Source organism: Neopsephotus bourkii, unplaced genomic scaffold (genome assembly GCF_033783945.1).
Source record: "Neopsephotus bourkii isolate Nb327-2 ecotype Australia unplaced genomic scaffold, CSIRO-AGI_Nbou_v1 NB_1134, whole genome shotgun sequence".
NCBI lineage: Eukaryota > Metazoa > Chordata > Aves > Psittaciformes > Psittacidae > Neopsephotus > Neopsephotus bourkii.
This window is the reverse complement of record NW_026901620.1, coordinates 409,659-432,202: the sequence shown is the minus strand read 5'-3', so window position 1 is coordinate 432,202 and position 22,544 is coordinate 409,659. Positions and strand designations below refer to the sequence as shown.

The 22,544-nt window shown below is 38.6% G+C and overlaps 1 protein-coding gene across 3 annotated transcripts in view; it reads right to left on the bottom strand.

The window, feature by feature from the left end:
- Window positions 1–10,195: 10,195 nt before the first annotated feature.
- The window catches only part of FYB1 (FYN binding protein 1), a 48,914-nt gene continuing 36,565 nt past the window's right edge, over window positions 10,196–22,544 (bottom strand). For all 3 annotated transcript variants that reach the window (XM_061362737.1, XM_061362736.1, XM_061362739.1), the window contains 7 exons: window positions 22,301–22,332; window positions 21,142–21,250; window positions 19,685–19,790; window positions 19,213–19,375; window positions 13,939–13,972; window positions 12,753–12,784; window positions 10,196–12,638 (listed from right to left, as the gene is read on the bottom strand). In XM_061362737.1, the coding sequence (XP_061218721.1) occupies window positions 12,616–12,638; window positions 12,753–12,784; window positions 13,939–13,972; window positions 19,213–19,375; window positions 19,685–19,790; window positions 21,142–21,250; window positions 22,301–22,332 (499 nt within the window). In that variant the 3' untranslated portion in view covers window positions 10,196–12,615. The remainder of the gene's footprint in view (window positions 12,639–12,752; window positions 12,785–13,938; window positions 13,973–19,212; window positions 19,376–19,684; window positions 19,791–21,141; window positions 21,251–22,300; window positions 22,333–22,544) is intronic.

The window sequence follows — 22,544 nt, the reverse complement described above, 5'->3', positions numbered from 1 at the left end:
TCCGCCGCGACGCAGGGCCGGCTGAGGCGAGGCAGGGCCGGACCCGGCTGGGCGGTGCTGGTTGAGCCGCTGCCTCTGCCGGGGTGTAGCGGCGCTGGTGACGCCGATGTGGGAGCTCAAGCACCGGAGGACCGGTGAGAGCTCCCGCCCCTCCGCCTCACCGAGGCGGTCGCAGGCGGCTCCGCCTGTTTGTGGCAGGGTTTCCGCGGCTCCGAATGGCGGGGTGGGCACCCTCCGTGGTGACGGAGGAACAGCAGCCGCCTCAGAGCCGCGCGGTGTCGAGGGCCGCAGCCAGCGCCGCGGTTCGCTGCGGGGCTTCTCGCGCAGCTCAGCCCCGAAAGGCTGGAACTCAGGGAGGTCTGAGGGGGTTTTCACGCTGCGCCATAGAACGTGGCGAACTCCTTGTCCTGGAGAGCTTGCCGTGCTGGAAGCTGACTTACTACAGAAACTGTGCTGTCACCACATCAGAAGGGTTTGGTCTGTCAAGTGAAATTACTTTTTGCCCTTTGATTTTGTTTATATGCGGTTTGCCCGCTTAGTTTTCCCTTTCTAAGCTGCACTTGCCTTATGATGATACAGTAATTCACGTGAATGCTGCATGACCATTAGCTTTGTACACAGGCTTTTTCCTGCACTCTGCTTTTTAATGTGTGAAGTAACTAAAACCAGGGAAGTGTCTTCTCACGGCTTTCTTGATTTATGCAGTGGGTCTCTCTGCAGTCTGAAGCATTGATCTCTTACCTTGATATTTGTTAAACTTACCTAATAAGACGTCTATATATGCAAAAGAAAAAAACAACTCAGAACTCGAAAAGAAGTCTCAAGAAAAGAAACAGTATGCTTACATATACTTGCTCTTGTCCTTTTTAGGCAAAAGTTTAAACGAGGAGGTAGCACCTTACATCATGTTCTGACACTTCAGACAGCCATAGACAAGGCAAGTTCTTTCACACAGGCTTCCAGATTCTCAGGGACAAAAGCAGCAAGCAGTAATCAAATTGAAATGTAGGAGTAGCCAGCTGTATAAAAGTAGCTTCACAAGCTCAGGTAATTGTTTTCCTGCTTTGTACTCGTCATTTTCCACACTAAGTTTTCCCTTCTCTCTCGAGATCCTTCAGTTCAGGTCCTGCATTACTCATGAAGATTTGATTAGGTATACATGAACATTTAAATTTCATCTCAATTTTTATGAGGACTGGTGCACTTCCAAAACATTAATACTCATTTAGGAGGTTAAAATAACAGTTTACAAAGCCAGAGTATAAAAACTCTGGGATATCAGTTTGTGGCAAATAAAGAATCCTGTTTTAATAGGAACATGTCAAGTATATTTAATTTAAAATGCAATTTTCAACAACTTTCTCATTTTGATTTTATTTTATATATAAAGATAATGATCCTGAGGAACCCCAGGTTTACCCAAAGTTAAGAGGTCTAAACAATAAAATTTCATCTATCCATCACACAGGACCAAAGTGAATGAAACTTCCTTGAATAGCTTCATCAATATGCGTCAGGGGTGTCCTTTAAAATTTCATGTCTGGGGAGCCCTTGAGTTCTTGAAAAATGTCAGATGAACTGTTGCTTACGGTAGTAACGTTGCATCCTGTTTATTACAAATTCTGCTGGGATTGGTTAATTTCACATAAATTCTGAAGCACCTCTGAAGTGTTGCCCTGCTGCTAAATTTCTGAATTGGATCTGAACTTGTAAACTGCATATAAAATGCTCTGGACCCTCATGCTAAGGGCTAATGCTATTCAGCACTTAGTTCTTCCCTTACAGATGCAAAGAGACACCATGTATTTTAGAAGAAACAGCATCTTGCAACAAGGGAGAAGCAAGGAAGGAGTAAGGTTTAAACTCCAGGGTACTCTTTTGCAGCTTTCTTCCTGCAGACACTTTTTAATAATAGAAATATTTCCCTTACTAACCCTAATTCTCTGGGCTCCAGAATTTTAAGGTTTTGTTATGGCGAAACGGAAAATTCGAAGTATGCACCACTCATAACTACCACTTAGATATAAGGGAGCTCCTGGGAAGAAAAAAAAAAAAAAAAGCATGCTGAAAAGTGAGTCCAGCCTTGAAAATCCAGCCTTGAAAATGTCATAGTCATTGCTGGTATGAAGACTCCTCTCCCTGTGAGAGGACATTTCAGGATCTATTTTTAACTTTTTCCATGTTTTGTTCCCCCAAGAATGTTGGAAAAGAATCGCAAAAGATTAAATAAAAAATTATAAAGATTCCGTATGTATCAAATTTTCTACACATTTTCATCAGCCACTGCTGCTCCTGAGTAAGAAGGAGGAGAAAAAAGGTTGAGGTGGAGGGGAGCTATTTTGTCATTTTAGAGGGGAAAATTAATACCAAAGAGAAAACTTAACTTGTTCACTGGTCTGATGGCTTATCTGTGTCACAAATTCCAATTGATCCAGCATAAGGTGGCCTCTGACTCATTATTTTTGGTTTTCAGTGTCTAAATTGCAATAAGTAAACTTGCAAGAAATAAACTTAAATAACATTAAAGAACATATGTTTTAATGGCCAAATGGGGAATCAGACTAGTAAAATTTTACTTCTTAGTTTGTAATTTTATGTGAAAATAACTTCTTTATATAGATAAGTAGGTCTCCTGAAGCCAGGGATATGGTATGAAAGCAGAATTTATATGACTTCCATCATTTTTTTCAAATATGGATAGTGGCTTAGCAGCTTATTTCCCCACCTCCGCCATCTGCGGGTCCTGAAGGAGCTGGTGAAAGAAGTCGCTAAGCCACTGTCAAGCATATTTGAAAAATCATGGCAGTCAGGTGAAGCTCCTGATGACTGGAAAAAGGGAAATATAACCCCCATTTTCAAGAATGGGAAAATGGATGACCCAGGGACCTACAGACCAGTCAGTCTCACCTCTGTGCCTGGCAAAATCTTGGAGCAGATTCTCCTGGAAGGCATGCTAAGGTGCACGAAAAACAACAGGGTCTTTCATGACAGCCAGCATGGCTTCACTAAGGGGAAATCCTGCATGACCCATTTGGTGTCCTTCTGTGATGGGGCTATGGAAAAGATGGACAGGGATAGAGCAGTTCATGTCATCTACCTGGACCTGTGCAAAGGGTTTGACACTGTCCCGCATTATATCCTTGTCTTTAAATTGGAGAGACATCAATTTGATAGATGAGCCACTCAGTGGATAAAGAGCTGGCTGGATGGCCATATGCAAAGAATTGTGGTCAATGGCTCAGTGTCCAGCTGGAGACCAGTAACGAGTGGTGTCCCTCAGGGATCAGTGTTGGAACCGGTCTTTTTTAACATCTTTGTCGTTGACATGGACAGTGGGATTGAGTGCGCCCTCAGCAAGTTTGCTGATGACACCAAGCTGTGTGGTTCAGTTGATATGCTGGAGGGAAGGAATGCCATCCAGAGGGACCTTGACACGCTTGTGAGGTGGGCTGATGCCAACCTCATGAAGTTTAACCACGCTAAGTGCAAGGTCCTACACCTGGGTCGGAGCAATCCCAGGCACAGCTACAGGCTGGGCAGAGAAGAGATTCAGAGCAGCCCTGCAGAGAAGGACTTGGGGGTGTTGGTTGATGAGAAACCTGACATGAGCCAGGAGTGTGTACTCGCAGCCCAGAAAGCCAACTGTATCCTGTGCCATATCAAGAGGAGCATGACCAGCAGGTTGAAGGAGGTGATCCTGCCCCTCTACTCTGCCCTCATGAGACCTCACTTGGAGTACTGTGTGCAGTTCTGGTGTCCTTATCATAAAAAGGACATGGAACTTTGGAACAAGTGCAGAGGAGGGCCACGAGGATGATCAGGGGACTGGAGCACTTCCCATATGAAGATAGGCTGAGAAAGTTGGAGCTGTTCAGCCTGGAGAAAAAAAGGCTGTGTGGAGACCTCAAAGCAGCCTTCCAGTATCTGAAGGGGGCTTATAAGATGCTGGGGAGGGTCTCTTCACGAGGGACTGTAGTGACAGGACAAGGGGTAATGGGTTAAAATATAAACAGAGGAAGTTTAGACTGGGTAAAAGGCGGAAGTTCTTTACTGTAAGGGTGGTGAGGCACTGGAATGGGTTGCCCAAGGAAGTTGTAAATGCTCGGTCCCTGTTGGTGTTCAAAGCCAGGCTGACAGAGCCTTGGATGACATGTCTCCCTCCCATGGGTAGGGAGTTAGGAACTAAATGATCTTAAGGTCTTTTCCAACCCTAACTATTCTATGATTCTGTGCTTCTATGAGCTGCTGGCATACTTCCGTTCCCACCTGCAAAGCACAATGTACGAGCACGTAACAACTCATCTGCAGTTTTGCAAAGGCACATTAATCTCCAAAACATATTAAAATGTTTCTATATGCTGTGGGGTGGATGGGGGCTTTTGCACCAAAGATGACCATAGGGTAGTTTGTCCATTTGATGCTGCAAGAATCACTCAGCCTGGTTTTTCTTATGTTAAGTAATCTCAGGCTGTAAAAGTGTCTGGCTCAGCAGAAACTCAGGGTCAGGTCAAGAAAGGTGCTAGTGGGCTTTTAGTTTAGAATTTCTACATTCTGAGACAATCAAATACAGATCATCACACATTTTTTAGCTGTTAGGCAAAAGTGCAGCATATCAAACTAAGTTGTTTGGAGTTCTGTACTTCCAGTGGTCACTCTTAAAGTGACACAGAGGCATTAGAGCAGACCTGCCCGGCACATGCATTCTCAGACCACCATGTGCTGCACAATGTGTGTGTAACAGTATGAGCCTGCACACTGCATCTCCAGCCAGTGATATGGAGCAGTCTGTGGGAGGGTGCAGGTGCAGCTGCAGCTCAGTGTTTGTGTGCTTTTGTTGTGCAATGGGAACTGCTAGGATCAACTAGGGAGAGGGTTGTGCTGAAAATTAAAAAGTCTTCAGAAGATGCAGGAAAGGAAACTAGGGGGAAAAGGTGACCCTACTGGCTAGCTTGATCTACATAAATTGAAGTCCTTTAATGAGACATTCTTAAGGTTTCTTTTGTGTGTCTCTATAATACAGCAATGAGCAGAAATAGGAAAGGTCCTTCTTCCTGTATATAAAATCAACTGCCTCCTGGGAACAGTGTGTCTTTGCCCTGAACCCTGCCAGAGGATCCAAGAAAGTATGAACATGTCCAGACCTTGATTGAAAACCTAGCAGACCTTGGAATATCAGGAAGGACAGTGATTCTGAAACACAAGGGCAATGTGCAAGCATGCATTTTACACACATCTGGTCCCTTGGGAATCCAGCTGGCCCATGGGGTTGCTTGGAAAGGACATGGTGATATGGAGATCCTGTAAATATGTGCTGGGCCATCTCTGTACAGCCTCACACTGGTCCTGAGCCAAAACTATTTGGTTTGGCCAGAGTCACAGAAAAGACCATCAGTGTCCAGTGCCCAGGGATGTTTGTTTCCTGGCACTGCTTTAAGTGATGAATATGGGTGCAGCTATTGTGCCTCAGCTGTGTCTGGATATAGGTAGGGGGGGGGGGGCACTGCAGAGAATAAATGAAGCAAAGAGGACTCTAGTGCATAAACATGAGCTCTAGGTGGATGCTGAATATTTTTTGTTGAACATTTGAGCCATGTGTTGATTTTTTAACTTGTTGCTTTTAGTTTCATGCTTACCAATCAGCTTTTTCTGTAAGGGGCAATTTGCAGTTTGCTCCCCAGAGAGGCTGCTTCCACTGGATTTGCTTTCTGGGATGTGATTGTGCTCCTGAGTGATGTGGAATATTCCTAATATTTCCCTGTGCCAGCCTTTACAATATGTGTATTTGTACATATATTATTATGGAAAAGGAGTTCTGTAGATAATTTTGTAAGTATCAGTAATACAACTTGCAAAAGCAATGTGCTTTGGCTAAAAAAAAAAAAAAATCCTAATAAAATGTTAATCTCAGGTATTTTTTTTTCTTTTTTTTCTGGAATTGCTCTGATTTTAAAAAACAGCATAATCTAAGTTAATTCATTAATATATACCCTTAAATCCAGCTAGAAATATAAACTAGTAATAAAAAAAAACCAACCTGAATTGATTGCAGCTAGGTGGAATGTTAATAACTCCTTCAGTATCCAGAAAAGGAAGAAATTAGAAAAATGACCATACAGCGCATGGCAGAAAAGTATGAAGAGTAGCAGTAAGTGTCAAACTAAAGCAACAATAACCAGCTGCAATATAACAGAATGTCAAGTGATGCAGCAAGTCTTCCTGATTAACTAGGCAGATTGCTAACTAGATTGTTAATTAGTGCAACCTTACGCACAGGCTCCTTCTCATGGAAGATCGTTCACAGCATTTTGTGCTGCGTAATTGTACTGAAGCTGTGAAAAGCAACAGGTGTTGAGTTTGGGTATGGTTGGCATATTAATTAGACCTGAGGAAAAAAAATCTTTAAAAACCACAGATGTTAAGCGTTTCGGTCCGAATAAGCTCCAGCAATAGTGCTTGAGCTGCATGTAAGGATAATTTATCACCATTGAATTCAAAATCCATGTGGCAGCAGAAGCTGCTTTTTTATAGGTCTTCATGGTCTTTTTTTTTTAATTTAATTTTAATATTTTCCTTGGCCATGGGCTGACAAGGGCTGGCTAACACTTTAATAGCAGTGCTGTTATATATCATGGTATCCATACTGAAATATTTGGATAGCTGAGATGCTCAGCAGTCAGTGGTTATCATTAGAACAGGCTTCAGTCCCTTAGATAGCTGGTAACAAGTAAATGTCTATGAATACAGGAGCAGAAAAAGAAAAGGGTTGGGCTAGAAAATGCATTCTTTTTTTCTTTTTTTCAATTTATTTTTTATTAAACTGTAAATAAATTTGAGTAAACTAAATTTATTTACATATATCATCCAAACTTAAGTACTGAAAAAACCTCCCCAAAATACTGAGGGCAGAAGTAAGGTATGTTTGGCCTGATTTAAAATGCTATGGGATAAACAGTGTAGAGCACAAAATACAAGAATTCTAAGTCTTCTCAGTGGTTGGTGACTCATAAAACCTCTGTTGGTGTCACCCACAGAGTTAGGAATCTTGCACATAAAAAAAAAGGAGCATTTAAACAGAGCAGCTTTTAAAACTGGGATAAAAGTGAAAGAGCCAGGGGCAGGAATGAAAAAGAAGGGGAACAGTTTAAAAGGATGAAAAGAGAAAGGAATAAGGAAGCAGAAAGGCAAAGGGCAGAACAGCATGGTCAGAGGATGAAGGAAAAGAGAAATAATTATAGGGAACAGGAAGTAATTGAGAAAGCAAGTCAAAGAGTACAGAGAACTTCTCAGGTGGTGAAAGGAGGCAATGAAAATACAAAACTAAGGGTGTCTTTGTATCAATACAGAAGAAGAAACTGGTCTTACCTGCATGAGATGGAAACTTCTTGACAGCATTGTCCAGGGCAGGAGAACTTGGGAGAAGCTGAGATGCAGGAGAAGGCAAGGGAGTCTGGCAGTGTGTCCCTTCTGTCATCAAGAAAAGGGGACTGGAGTCCTGGTTTCTGTGTCTCTAGTTTGTGTACGTTTCCACCTGAAGCGCACCCACACGCAAATGAGGGATCAGGCAGCTTTTCCTGCTAAGACCTTGAAAATCAGGAATCGGGCCAAAAAAAGAATTAAAAGGCAGGAAAATAAGCCAGTGCTGATTTTCCTTTTCTTTGTCTGTCTCATGATGCTTGAGCTGCAGGATTTGGCAATATTAATGAAGTAATGCAAATCGTATAATGTTTCTTAAAACCCTTGGTATCCATCTAATTCACATTTCATTCACATTTGTGTTGATGTTTTGCATACTTCCTTTCTGCCTTACAGTAAAAGCTTTAAGTTTAAGCAATATTTATGTGTCAGTGTGTCAAGAAAGAAAATATAGTTTCCCATATTCTTTTCAATGAGGCCCACAATATAAAAAGCCTTGAGCAAGAAACTCTATACTTTTAATAACGACTTAATCCTCTCAAAGTGCTTTAGAAGGCGGCAAGTGGAGATAATTTAACAAACTTTACGTATGTTCAGGAGCCAGCTAGCTAGAATGAAAGACAGAGAAGAAAGGCTTTGTGAGATCATTGCAATTTTGCTCCACCCAAGCAGAGAAGGGGACCTGGGGCTAACAGGGAGCTGTTCTGCACAACACTACAACATGCTGTAGTGTCCTTCTGCAGTGCTGTGGCTAACTGGGCTGTGGCACAGAGATACCTTCCAGCTGGCTTCAGTGATGGAAACTGGTTAGAGTGACCCTTCAGGTGCACCCCTACCTTGTTTCTTTGTCAGACTAAGTAGTCGAGGTGGCAGGCTTGGAAGGCTTAGCTGCAATCCTGGGTGAATGGCTTCTGATAAATAAGTTAATCCTTTCAGAACTGGTTTGGGTGTCTCAGCCTGGCATATCCCCAAACCGTATACACGAAAGGTTTTAATTCTGCCAAAAGCCATAGACCTGACTCAAAACCATGCCAACAAACTTGCTGTCAATATGTAGGTTGGGTGTAAGTGGAGGGGACAGTGTAGACCACTCACTTCTAGAATTTGTCCTCAGTTTTCATTAAGTTTCAGAATGTTATGTAAACTATTGCTTAAATTCACTTTTAATCAGTATCGCCTATTTGCCCTGTTTTTATTACTGTGAGCATGGTATATTAAAAATACTCATTTGGGATGCTAATACTTTTTAAACACAAGGTGTTTAATCACAAGTAGAGGCAAAGAGATGGAAAATAGTGAGAGAACTAATCTTGGAAAGTACAAAAAATATAATTAATTTAGCTTTAGCAGTTTGTTTTTATATCCAGGATTAATGGGTATGTGCCACAAATTGTTTTCTGTTTGTGCCTTGCTTTCATACACCAAAAACAGGGATACAGTATTTTCCTCTCTCATGATAAATCCATTACTGTGCATAGGAAATACGAGATATCATTGTGACAAATGCCATGAGAAACTAATTCTGGGTGCAGCATGGGTTTGGGAAGATTTGCACTAAATAGAGGAGTGTCCAGAAACTGTATAAGCAGGGCTAACAACTGCCTTTTCTGTTAACTTTCATCCAGCTCATGCACTAAATGAGGCAGGGATCCTGTGGAAAAAAATACTGAGCCCTCATGTAATTATAGACTGTGCACACAGTTAAAGACACATCCACACAAGTAGACAGAGCGGAAACTGTGCAAATACAAACTGATTTATTGCACCTCCTAGGATTTAAGTGCTTCACTTTGTAGAAAAGCTACATCCAAAAGCTTTTCCATGTGACATGGTCTGGAGCTGCTGTACAGAAGTCCTTCTAAAGGTCCATTAGTTTCCTCAGAGGTTGTTTTACTTGACAGAAAATATACACATCCAGAGATACACATACGTGTATGCACAAACATGTTTATGTTTATGCGTATAGCTGTCATGAAGTAATGTTGTGGTGAGAGGTAATATAATTCACACACAGTGAATCTAGGTTCCTCCACTGAGTTTCCTTCCCTCGCTAAAGCACTGATCTTCACAGCTGAGGTGGATTGTGCAACAACATCACACATAGAGGAGTTTTGTTACTACAGTGGGAGAAGTAGCCAAGGGATCTGCAATTATGTGGATCAGGAATATAAACCTCTTACACAGGAATGCACAGGAGATCAGCTGCATTCCTGCAGTCCAGAGCCTGTGCTAACAGCAGAGAAATGCTCTAAAGCTCCTGAATTAGAGAAGCCTTTATTGCACTCCCAGTTTTGGTTTTGCTTAGCTTGTTTACTGGTGCAGCATAGAGGTAAAACACAGATGAAAACATCTCTTTTCACCATAGCTGTGGTGTTCATGCTGAAGTCTAATTTTTATGTCAATATTTTGATGTTTTCACTGCTGAATGTTTTAGCAGGAGAAGCCAAATATTCCAGGATCACAGACCGAGTTTGGGGAGGGAAGAGTAACCAGAGAGAACAGTTTTCCTTTTTTTTCTTTATGTTCTTCAAAAGATAACAAAATAAATTACAGGTGAGAAGCCCTTAAAGTACTGACTTTATTAAACTGCCTAAGTATAGATTTTTCTGCCTGGAAGATTTTCTGCTTTCACTTTTTGGATAGTAATTACTGACAAAGAAATGCCGTATTGTAGTTATGCTGCCAATAAAGCCGGTTCTCATTCTGCTAGACACACAGTGATAATTTTCAGAAGTTACTGTTCAGCTGTTGTTCTACTTTGGCAGAAAATGGTGCACCCACATTTCTTGTCAAAAAGCACATTTTTATTCAGAAGAGAGAAAAAAAATGGATCCAGTTAACAAAGTTTGTAAAATAATGAAAAGAAAAAATATACAATACAGTAATTTTTCAGTGCGTAGTACCTTTTAAATACATTTAGACACCCTGTAACAACCACCTGATATTTGATCTGCTTAAACAATACACAGATTTTTAGCTTAAAGAATCTTATGATTATTTCTTTTTGTTATTTGATGTATCGTATGACAAATTCAGTCAATACATTCAGTAAGGAAACACAGTACCTACAGCACATCAAGGCTAAGAACATTAAAAGCTATTAAAAAATATATGACTGAAAAATCTCACAAAGAATAAAGTTCACTTCTTTTTCAGGGGTACAAAAGAGGTTTGTATTCTACTGAAGTCCTTTAGTACAAGATAGATAAATTATACTCAGAAGGGAAGTTTCTTTGTTGGTCTTAGTGCAACACGTGAAATTTACTATTAGTTAAAACTAAACCAAGACTGGGCATATATGCTAGAATTTGAAACAGAATCTTTTGCGACAACTAACTGTGTAAAACTAACAAGTGGTTGTGTATTTCTAAATGTCTGCCTTCCTTCTCAGTTCTTTGGTGTATCACTGCTTTGATGAGGATACCCTCTTGAATGCCCTTGAAAAATAAATAAACCACCAGCAGCAATATAGTCAAATAACCAAATGCGTTCATTTCACTCGGTATAATAAGGTAATTTTTAAAATTTGGGTGCTGGTGCTGATGTTTACAAAGAAAACTGGTATTTGTATGCCTGGATGCTGGTTTGAATAGCAAATACAGAACAGGAATCTCAAGTTTACATATAGATTTTCAGTGCATTATAAGTGATTTTAAATACAGTATAAAACAGCTTATAGGCTATTATCTCAACAGTTAATTTTAAGTTTGATATCCCCATAGCATTATACCTCCTTCAAGATTTACTGTATTTTGAACTGTCAGTAAAAGGCACTTGTGTAAGATGAAATCTCAGCACCACTGAAGACAAGACCAAAACTCACTGACTTCAACAGAGCCAAAAATGTTGTATTTATAAGCTAAACTTGCTGGTTTGCTACATTGCACTGGTTTGCACAGTGTGTTTTACTTCCCTTGAGGATTATAGGAGCCTTGATTATCAGGAGGAGTTGCTTACACTGATCCAGCCACTTTGGTTATTACAGGTTTTTTATTATCTTGCATTACAGAGAAAGCATCACACATTAAAAGTATACATTCCATTTTCTGTGCATGCTCACCCTCTTTACTGGGAGTTCACTGTAACTGTCTTTTGATTTCCAGAGAGTTTGGATATGTAAGTGCAAAGTGATATTTATTATTATGATTCATTGTTCATTTTACTTTCGTTTGCTACTTGCTCATTCAGAGAACACCATCACAATGATTCTTAGGGATAAATGTCATTTCTATACTCTCATTCAGCCAAGTCTAAAATACAGTACTTAGATGAAAAAGGTATTATCAAAACATATATTTAACCTCTAAGTTATTTCCAATCAATTTATCATCAGTTTATAGGTCCATTTTAGTGCCTAAGTTACTATAGTGGCAACAGCAACATATCTTCAAACTAAATAGGAACTAAATCTTGACCTAAATGTTCTGAATATATTTTGAGCAATGCTATACTATAATCTATAGCCTATACTATGCTGTTCTGTGGTTTATATCTCAGAGTGCTGTATGTAAGACAGATAGCATTGTTACTATTTTACTGTTAGTCAAAAAGTACTTACAGAATGGTCAAATGAACCTTAAGAGAATTATATTCTATCATTAGTACAACACAGAAAAAGCAACTTGAGCAGTGATGGTACATGGCTGTACATGTCAGTGTAGCTAACGCTACTGCAGTTGGAATGGCAGGTCAGCAATGTATTGTCTTCTCCGATGCCCACTTTTGATTTCCTGTTTTCACAACAGGATGTTATCACTAAAGGAAGCATTTCTTTTCAGGATACTGTCCTCCCCAGAGTGGGAGTCTCTGGTGTTTAATAGACCAGAATCAAAGTAAAACCTGTTCCCAGGGGTTATTGTCATCTGTATCCTTCATAGACCTGAACTAGCCTCTCTGGGTATAAGTAATTGAAGAAGTGTTTTTACATAGACTATCATAAATGTGGAAAGAAAGTGGAATATGGTAACTTTAACTTTAGCTCATATTCCCTGAATTTTGATTGCTCAGATAAATGGCAATTCAAATGTCACACAAAGCAAGGAATGCAAGAACCCTGAAATCCTAAAAAAATATTAATTGTACATTCGTAAGAGTGTAACTGAGTTAACTTGTAATCGGCTTTAGTGACTTCTCTTTTTTTCCCAATTAGCAACTCTGAAATAGATTTTGATCTTCAATGAACCTCTTGAATAAAATTCTGCCTCAGTCATTATCATAGATGCAATCTGAAATGGAAGTAAAATGCAAAAAATATTAGTATTATATTACTTCAACTCAAGAATAAAGTTATTTGGTGTAATTGAATACTGTTATTGTATTGTTTGAAATGTTCAACATACCATCACCAATATCATCGTAAATCTCTCCATCACTGTAAATTAAAAAAAGAAAAATAATGTGTGTAAAAAATTGAGACATCAGACCATAGAATCACAGAATGATTTGGGTTGATATTACTACTTGCATGCAGATACAAAATAGCATACCGGTATAGTGCAGACATGCTATGAAGTAATTAATTAGCTAATTAGGAAAGTGCAGTCTTCATGGTAACAGTACTGTGTTGAACAAGATGGTCATGTCAAAAGATTTTCAGTAGAGGGTAGAGTTCTATATATTTCTAACATGCCAGGCTTTTTTTCATTAAAAGTTTTTTTGATTGAGCTTTTAAGTAGCTATTCTAAAAAACTCAGAGATACTGCCATAAAACAATTAAATGCTTACTGATTTTTTTTTTTTAATGAAAACTAGAAAAGATGAGCAAAAAAATATCATTATGTCCTTGAAATTCTTATTTGTTTCTGTATTTCTCAATGCCATAATGGTTTTGGAGTAGCAGCTATTTAATTAATTAATTTAGGTAATGTTGATAAATGATACATGGTCTGTGAATTTTTACAGTATGTCACTTACATACATGAATAGGCCCATGGAAGCCAGTAAGGCTATTTATACATATAAGAAATGTGTGTATAAGTGTTTGCAGGCCTAAATTCTAAAAGTGACATCTGATTTGATGCTTAAGGGTCTAATATAAAGCCCATTGAAGGAAATGGACAGACTTTGTCTGGTGAGAGTTTTGAATTAGAATCTAAGTGCTGAACTCCATGCAATTATTCGGAGCAACACTGAGCCAAATCTGCTCAATCCCAATGAGACTGAAATAATATTAAACCTAAAAAAAATTGGTCCATGTTAGTTAAACAGTTGAAAATGGAACCAATACACTCAATCCCAGTAACTTAGTGTTCAGTAATAGATTCTAGTACTAATGATGTTTAATTTGTGTAATTTTTCATGATTTAAACCAGAGCTTATGGTTAAGCAATGAGGAATGGAGCCCTGGAAGATTTCCAACATGGATGTGTGTGACTAATTCTTGAAAAATCTAAACTCCATTAAAAGAAATTAATTTGCAGGACTAGAATGACATACTAAAATAACTACGTTTCACTTTTATTTAACAGTTTAGAACAAAATTGAGTGTTACAACAAATTTTTTCAAATAGATAACTTTGTACTTACTTCTGAACTAAATCACTCCTCAGAACATAGCCATCTGTAAAATTGAAATATATAAGTATTTAATTAAATATTCATGTTATTCTATTGCTAGCACTAGTGAAATACAGTTTTTCTCTTTTAGATGTTTCAGACAGAAAGACATAATAGGTGGATAATGACAAAAAATAGGTATATACTTGTATATACTCAAGTATATACTTGAGGAAAGTTATGCTATGTCCAATTTTAGTTTTAATCATTATTTGCTTGTTTAATACATCTATGCCTTAGATAGGGAATGAGAATACTACAGAAGCTCCAAAATCAGTTAGATGACTATTGTGCCAGGTACCTCACGTATTCATAAAATCTCGTTTTTCTTGTTTTGTTGCAGTAGTTTCCATTGTGTACAAATTTAGTGCTGAAAGGAGGAAATAGTAATACAATTTGTGTGAGATTAGGTTTTCATCTCATATTTTAGTTTCCTTGTTGCATGAGAGTGGTGTGAAATAATAGCCATTAACACAAAATAAAGTACAGTTCATGAATTATAGCACAAAAATGTGGTATAACAATAACCACATATTATTTATAATAATAAAACCCAGAAATATGTATATAGGACAAAATGTCTTTCAAGATGTATACACCAATTAACCATTAACTGTATTATATTGATAAGAGCTTTTTATATAGATAATGGAAATACCTTAGGAAAGCTGCTCACTAGTGAAATATTTTATTAGCCTGCTGCATTACTAATTAAATCAGATAAAACTGCATATATTCTTCAATATATCTAACATCTTGAAAAAAATGCTTGGCATCTTTGGTAAAAGATATCTACAGAAATATTTGTCAGTTGGTGTAACATGCAAGCAAACAGAAAGCTGCAACAGTAATTACATATTTATAGGTAAACATATACTGATACAAAAGTAGGACAATGCTAAAATGAGAAATATGATCTTGTGTTATATTTGAAATTATTATATAAATTTCCTTCTTTTATTCATTAGGAGGCTTACGTGGTCATACTAAAATGTCAGGTTTTTAGTAGTTCATACAATATTCATAGGTTTTAGAATAAATTTGTTAGTCTGACTTGTAAATTTCCTTTAATTCCTGGAGGCGATACTGCTCCATGTACTTAGAAGAACCATTATATAGTATAGCAAGTATCAGTTTTCTGGTAATATTTCTTGTGGCAATCCTTCAGGTCAGTCTACAGATCCTGGAGGAATTTTTCTTTTCTAATACACAAGACATAAAAGTCTCTTAAGTCTCTCTGTCTTTTTTTTTTTTTTCTTTTAATATAAATGCACAGTAATGTCCAGATAACCTCATATTTCATGTTAAGCCTTTTTCACATCTAAGCCCTAATTTTATTCTAACTGGAATTGCACTTTTGAAGATATTTACTAGTAGAAGAAACCTTCCCTTGCAAACTGGCGTCAGTCACAATGAGCTAGTACTGTTCCCAAAAGTTGTCATATTGGCAGAGTCTTTGAATTGCCAATGTGAAATGTCCTATGATTCCTGTACGGAATATTGAAAAAATTATCTGCCAAGACTAATATCTCCAATAGTCCTGCAAATTGTAATAAATAATTATTATATACTGCTTTTCTTCATAAAGAAATATTCGCATAATTCATTTTAACTTGGTGTATTTCCACCTTAAAATAGGTAATATCAGATAGTGCTATAAATCTCAAATGTAAGTAAGGGTGGGTTTTTTCCCCAGAATATGCTATATATAAAGTAGATTAGCAATTTGCTATGTGAAAGCTGTAATGCATTAAAGCCTTTTAAACCTCTGTCTTGTGCTAGACCTGAAGGTTGCCTAGAAAGACATTAATTCTATGTGATCATATTTTATCTGACACTTATCTGCACTACCTTCTGTTTAAGACTGGACACCTAGCCAGGATGAAGCTACAGATAAAGTGTTCTTCAAACAACTGGGACAAGTGTCATGATTGTTTGCCCTTGTTGTCGTGGGGGACCTCACCCTACCAGATGTCTGCTGGAAGTGGCACACAGCAGAGAAAAAACAATCCAGGAGGTTCTTGGAGAGTATGGAAGATAACTTCCTGACACAGCTGGTGACAGCCAACTAGGGGGGATGCCTGGCTAGACTTGTTCCAAACAGAGAAGTACTGGTGAGTACTTGGAGCCAACTTGGGCAAAGCAATCACAAACGGATTGAATTTTTGGTCCTTGGAGAAATCAGGAAGGTCAGCAAAATCTCTACCTTAGACTTCCAGAGGGCTGACTTCAGCCTATTTATGACACTGGTTGGCAGAATTCCTTGGGAAACATTACTGAAGGTCAAAGAGGTCCAGGAAGGCTGGACACTCTTCAAGAATGAAATCCTTAAGGTACAGGAGTGGCAGCGCCTATATGCCAAAAATAAAACTGCTGTGGAAGAGGCCAGCCTGGCTGAACAGAAGATATTGCTGGAACTCAGGGTAAAAAAGAGAATCTATTACCTGTGGAAGAATAACTGTCACTCCAGGAAAAATACAAGGATGTTGTTAGGCTGTGTAGAAAGGAAGTTCGAAAGGCAAAGACACAGATGGAACTAAATTTGGCCACTGCCATCAAAGATAATAAAAAGTGCTTTTTCAAAATATATTAACAATAAAAGAAGGGCCAAAGAGAGCCTCTATCTTCTGCTGGATACTGTGTGAAACCTAGTGATTGAGGATGAGGACAAGGCTGAGGTACTTAATACTGCCTTTGCCTCAGTCTTTAATAGTCACACAGCCATCCCCAGCATACTCGGTTCCCTGAACTGGATGACAGAGACAGGGAGCTGATTCAAGTGCCCATAATTCAGGAAGAAATGGTTAGCAACCTCCTGCTGCACTTAGACATACACAAGTTTATGGGGCCAGATGGGTTCCACCCAAAAGTGCTGGCAGAGGAGCTTGCTAAGCCACTCCTCATCATCTATCAGCAGTCCTGTTCTAGTGGGCAGGTCCCAGGGGATTGGAGGTTGGCCAAGATGACACCTCTCTACAAAAAGGGCAGGAAGGAACCCCAGAAACTACAGGCCTGTGAGCCTGAGCTCTGTGCCAGGGGAGGTCATGGAGCAGATAATCCTGAGTGAGGTCATAAAGCACGTGTAGGAAAACAGAGGGATCAGGCCCAGTCAGCATGGGTTCATGAAGGGCCACCTGATCTCCTTCTACAGTAAGGTGATGCCTGGTTGATGAGGGAAAGGCTGTGGACGTTGTGTATTTGGATTTAAGTAAAACACTTGACACTGTCTCCCACAGCATTCTCCTGGAGAAACTGGCTGCTCATGGCCTGGATAGGAGGATTCTTTGCTGGGTTGGAAACTGGATGGATGGCTGAGTCCGAAGAGTGGTGGTGAATGGTGTCACATCTAGTTGGCAGTCAGTCACTAGTGGTGTCCTTCAGGGCTCGGTGTTAGGCCCAGTGTTGTTTAACATGTTTAGTGATGTCCTAGATGAGGGCATCCAGTGCACCCTCAGTAAATGTGCAGATGACACCAAGATAGGTGAGAGGGTTGATCTGCTGGAGGATATGGAAGCTCTGCAGAGGGATCTGGACAGGCCAGATCAATGGGCTGTGAACAGTGGTATGAGGTTCAACAAGGCAAAGTTCTGTGTCCTGCATTTGGGTCACAATAACCCCATGCAATGATACAGGCTTGTGGCACAGTGGCTGGAAAGCTGCTCAGTAGAAAAGGACATGGGGGTGCTGACTGACAGAGCTCAACATGATCCAGCTTGTGCCCAGGCAGCCAAGAAAGCCAACAGCATCCTGGCCTGTAACAGCAATAGTGTGGCCAGCAGGGCCAGGGCAGTGATCATCCCCCTCTACTGGGCACTGGTGAGGCCACACCTCAAATTCTGTGTTCAGTTTTGCGCCCTTCACTACAAGAGAGACACTGAGGTACTGGAGCGGGTCCAGAGAAGAGCAACGCAGCTGGTGAAGGGTCTGGAGCACAAGAATTCATGTGCAATAAATTAACAAAAACATCTTTAATTGTTGATTTTCAGTCTATTTGACTTTCAGAAGGTAAAATCATATCTTTAAGATATGAGAAACTAGTGCAACTAGAGAAAATAACTGAAACCATCAGGCACTTAACTAAAGTAGGATTCAAACTTCACTAATGAATGTGAAAATTGACAAGAGATCTATTCAGAGGTTTCCAGGGAGGATATTTTTATTTGTTTTGCTCTTTTATGCATAGCAAAGCAGTCACTCTTGTCACTATTTGAAAAGCTTTGAAGACTGAGGGAAACAGCTGACATGAACTACTTTCTACTTTGTTATTAGCTTGATTCAAAAAATGCAGCAGTGAAAGCTGCACTTCAGGATGTGGCTACTAGTGTAGCCCATATTTTGAAAAACATATGTGTTGTCATGCAAGAAATTCTCCCTCACCCTGCAGGCCTGCCAAGAAGAAGACTATAATCCAGATTGTAACAGATGAGTACAAAGCAGGGAAAAATAGAAGGAAAGCGACTGTGTCTGAGAGGTATATAGCATTGGACAGTCATCTACATTGGTCAGAGGTAAAAAGTAAAGTGAGCAGAAAAATGCTTCTCCTTTGGATGCAGTCTTCCTACACAGTGAATTTTCATTAGGAGATTTGAAAAATAACAGAAATGCATTAATAAATTGAAACCAGTAGTAAATAGTCCAAACTTCTTCAAAAATGCAAAAAACTTCTGCCAGTGCAGGCCCCAGCCAAGGGTTTCGAAGAAATACTGGACGACCTTGTGCAGCTCCCCAGACAAGCAGGCATGCCTTGAACCAGCTAGGGGATGGAGGAAAGACTCCTAAGCACTTTCCCACACAGCCTTTTGGAAAGATTAAGCTTCCAAAGTAAGAATATTGTTACTGATGTTCCCTTGGCTGCAATCAATGGGCAAATGTTTCCCAGAGGTGCAGCAAGGATTTTACTTTTACTAGTTTCTGTGGGGTATTATAGCTACGCTCTTTTTGGCAAATAAAGACAGAAGCAACAAAATCATCTGCTAATATCAGCTGATGCAAAGCAGGATTTACATAACTACGTTGTACTTTTTCTCTCATTTGGTATCTGTTGGAATTTTGATTGCTTTAAGACAATCCTGTCTTAAAATAATAAAAATTACAAGAATTTGCCTCTTGTCAACCACCAGGCAAAGAAAAGGACAAATACTAGACTCTGCTTTAGTGTGGAAGGGTAGAGAAATTTTTTACGCAACTTGACTCAATCATTCTCTGATAATTTGATTTATACTACAGCTTTGTAATAAAACTTACATTTTCCTTCTCCATTCCTGCACAGGACCTTGGTATCATCTGTACTTTCTATAATTTCAAGAGACTCCCCTGGTTTAACTTGTAAGTCTTTAGATCCCCATCTTCTCTCGGGCAAATCCTGGACTGCTGTGGTGGAGTACATAACTTTAATTTCACCTTCAAACTGCAAAAGTAAAATACAGAGATGCTGATTAAAAATGATCAACATAAAGCTTATGATTGTGCATTTCTTAGACCAATATATTCCCACTTATTAGTTAATTTTTGAAAATAAGGCAAAAGATTGTTTAGGCTGTGTATTATGTGCCCATGCTTGCATTTGTACTTATAGATACTCAGATAACTAGTTTTACAAATACTAATACTTTACATTTGAAGGCAAAATAATTGATTACTGGCAAATAAAGAGATGCAAATTAGAGGAATCAATATAGATATTTTAGTATTTATATTTTATGTGAACAAAACTTACTTTGAACTTTTTTCTGAACTGTTTCTCTTCTCTTTCCGTATTTTTAAACTTTTGTGCATCTTTTTCATCTGATTTATATTTTACAAGCCTTGCTGATTTTGATGAACTAAAACAAGAGGTTACAAATAAAAACTAAATTAACAATACATCTGAGATATTAACAAACTTTTTGATAATTTTAGTGAAAATGCATTTGCCTTCAGGTGTGTTTCACATGTTTTTGCTGCTCTGCAAAACTAATACAGATAATGCAATGCAGATTTGGTTTCAAAAGAAATAAAAAGTTGGGGTTGTCTTAGTATTCTCTTTTAGTGAGTTCTGATGTTAATATATCTATCACATAAGTGAATATGGAAAATTATTTGACATTTCTAGCTGCTAGAGCAATAAGAACTTTAAATCTACCAAAAATAGTTTAGGTAGATTATACCCATCACTTTAGAATCTCTAGGCAAGGTGCAAATTTTGTGAAGCCTATACATCTTTGGATAATAGCCTGAATAACACGTCCCACTCTGGAGGAAGCTGGAACCTCGTGGCCTTTTGTACAGTAGCTCCGTTAGTTCTGTGCGCCCATAGAAGACCTTGATACACAAGGGGATCTGCATTGCATGATCCATTTCAAGTTCATTTGGTTTTTCCACATCCCCAATACTGTTGACTTATGCCAGTGAGCATGGAAGAGTTTCGTGCCCTAACTCCTGATGCCATACATGCAAGTTCAAAGTCTGACCCTACTTTTTGATACTTCCTGATCTCTTTAGGAGTTGCAGATGACAGTTTCACTGATAATGAATGTATGTCTGTGTGTGGACTAGCCTAGATTTAGCTTAGGAAGGCTATGTCTTTTCCTTTGTATACAGAATTCAAAGAGCTATCTCTGTTTTAATGCCTCCAGACTAGATTATTGTAGTGCATGCTTTAGCTCCACCTGAACGGAGTTAGTACAACAGACTGTGACATGTTGCAGTCATCTTCATAGATGCATCTCTACTCATAACACATCTGTGCTTCAGAGATGGCCATAACTTCCTGATACAGGGATAGAAGTTCTTCAAGCTGAACTTTACACTGCTATATGCATTTCATACCTATAACAGCACACTGTCTGCTTTTCTCTTAAAACATTGCAGCAGCTGAAATCAAGTACTTATCATATCAGTCCCCAAATTCTGATAGGAAAAGAACTACATGCAGAAAATCTACAGCAAAGTACTGTTAGGCCATGCATTCATTTCTCTCTTGTCCATCAATGACTAAATTTGTTGAAATTCAATGCATGCTTATTTTTTCTGTAGTCTAATTATTATTTCACTCTGAAATGGAAGCAGGGAATATTCCACTTCCATTGTCAACAGCAGAGTCATGAGAATAAAACTTAACAACGCCAAATAAAGCACGCATTAGTAGCAGTGTGCCTGTAGTAAATACTTTGAAAATGTTTTTCAGTGTATTACAGATTTCTAATCAGGGGAGAGATTTCCATTTTCTTTTGCTTGAGGTCAGGCAGAGGAGGAGAGAAGTCTGAAGAATCTACATCATCATAAACATCATTGTCTTCACAATCTGAAACAAAAGTTTGAAAAGAATGGAAAATCATTATGCAATCCTTGAGAAGTGAATACATTGTGTTACAATCTATGGCACTGTAACCATTTACTCTCTATAGTAACTGGGGCTTCTCTGTTTTGCACAATGTACTGTGAAAACATATACCAGCTAACCTTTTCAGAAGACTCTTTATTAATAATAACAGGTATTCACTGATATGTTAATCTTTTGATGCTGAGGCAAGTTTTAGCACATGTTGGCTAATTTAATAGCATTTAATCTTCATTTTAATGAGTCCATTTCCCACCGTATTGCATCAAAGTATAATTTTGGAGTTTGATTTTAACGTACACACAGGCACTTCTATGGCACTGTGGTCAATGCAGTGCTGCTTAGCAGTGCAAATAAGTGACATACATGTTAGGGTTTAGACCATCTTGCAATGCCAAAGCAGCGAAAAGAAATCTTACCCAAGAATATACTTTGAATCACATTCAACGTATTTGTAAAGAGGAAGCAATTGTTGAACTCATCAAACCAATGGCAAGAAGAATCACAGTGGAAAATAAAAGGTTTAGAACTCAGTTCTAGAAAAAGCCTCAAAAATTGTAAGAACTTGCTTTTCATTTCAAGGCTGAGCTGATATTTGCGAGTATAGATTCTCTCACAAAGACACTGTAAGTGATAAAAATAGCAACAAGCATCTCTTTTTACTTTTGAAGTCTTGCAGTAAGTACTTCTTTCCAAAGCTAGCTGTTCATACTAATGTCAAATAAAACAAAATAGTATAAATCTCACATAGAAAAATCTCAGCTTCTTAAAAAAATTCCATTAAATTGTTTTCCAGAGAGCTTGCAGTGTATATGTATCTCCTTGTCTGTAGACAAATCAGTCACAATATTTGAAATTTGTTTACTGGAACTGGCTAAGAAGTGGGAAATCCTATTTCCTTCCTTGAATGTATTTTTGTGACCAGCATAATACAGAGTAATGTATACAAAAGAAAAAAAAAAAAAAAGAAGATTGGGAATCAATATGGAGACTGAACAATAGGCTGTTAATTACCTTTTCCAAACTGTTTTGTTGAAGGAGGCATGCTGTAAAAAAAGGTTCTCATTAAGTATTTATATCAGATTAATAGGCTTTTGCATCATTTAAGTAATTTAAAAAACTTTCAACAACGGCTGCAAGTAATCTCCAGACATTTTGAAGCTCTTCTGACACCAGGAATACTCGTGGACTAAACAAATTTTTACCAATAAATCAAAGGAAAATGATTCATAACTGAATGAGAGAAGATAGCAACAAG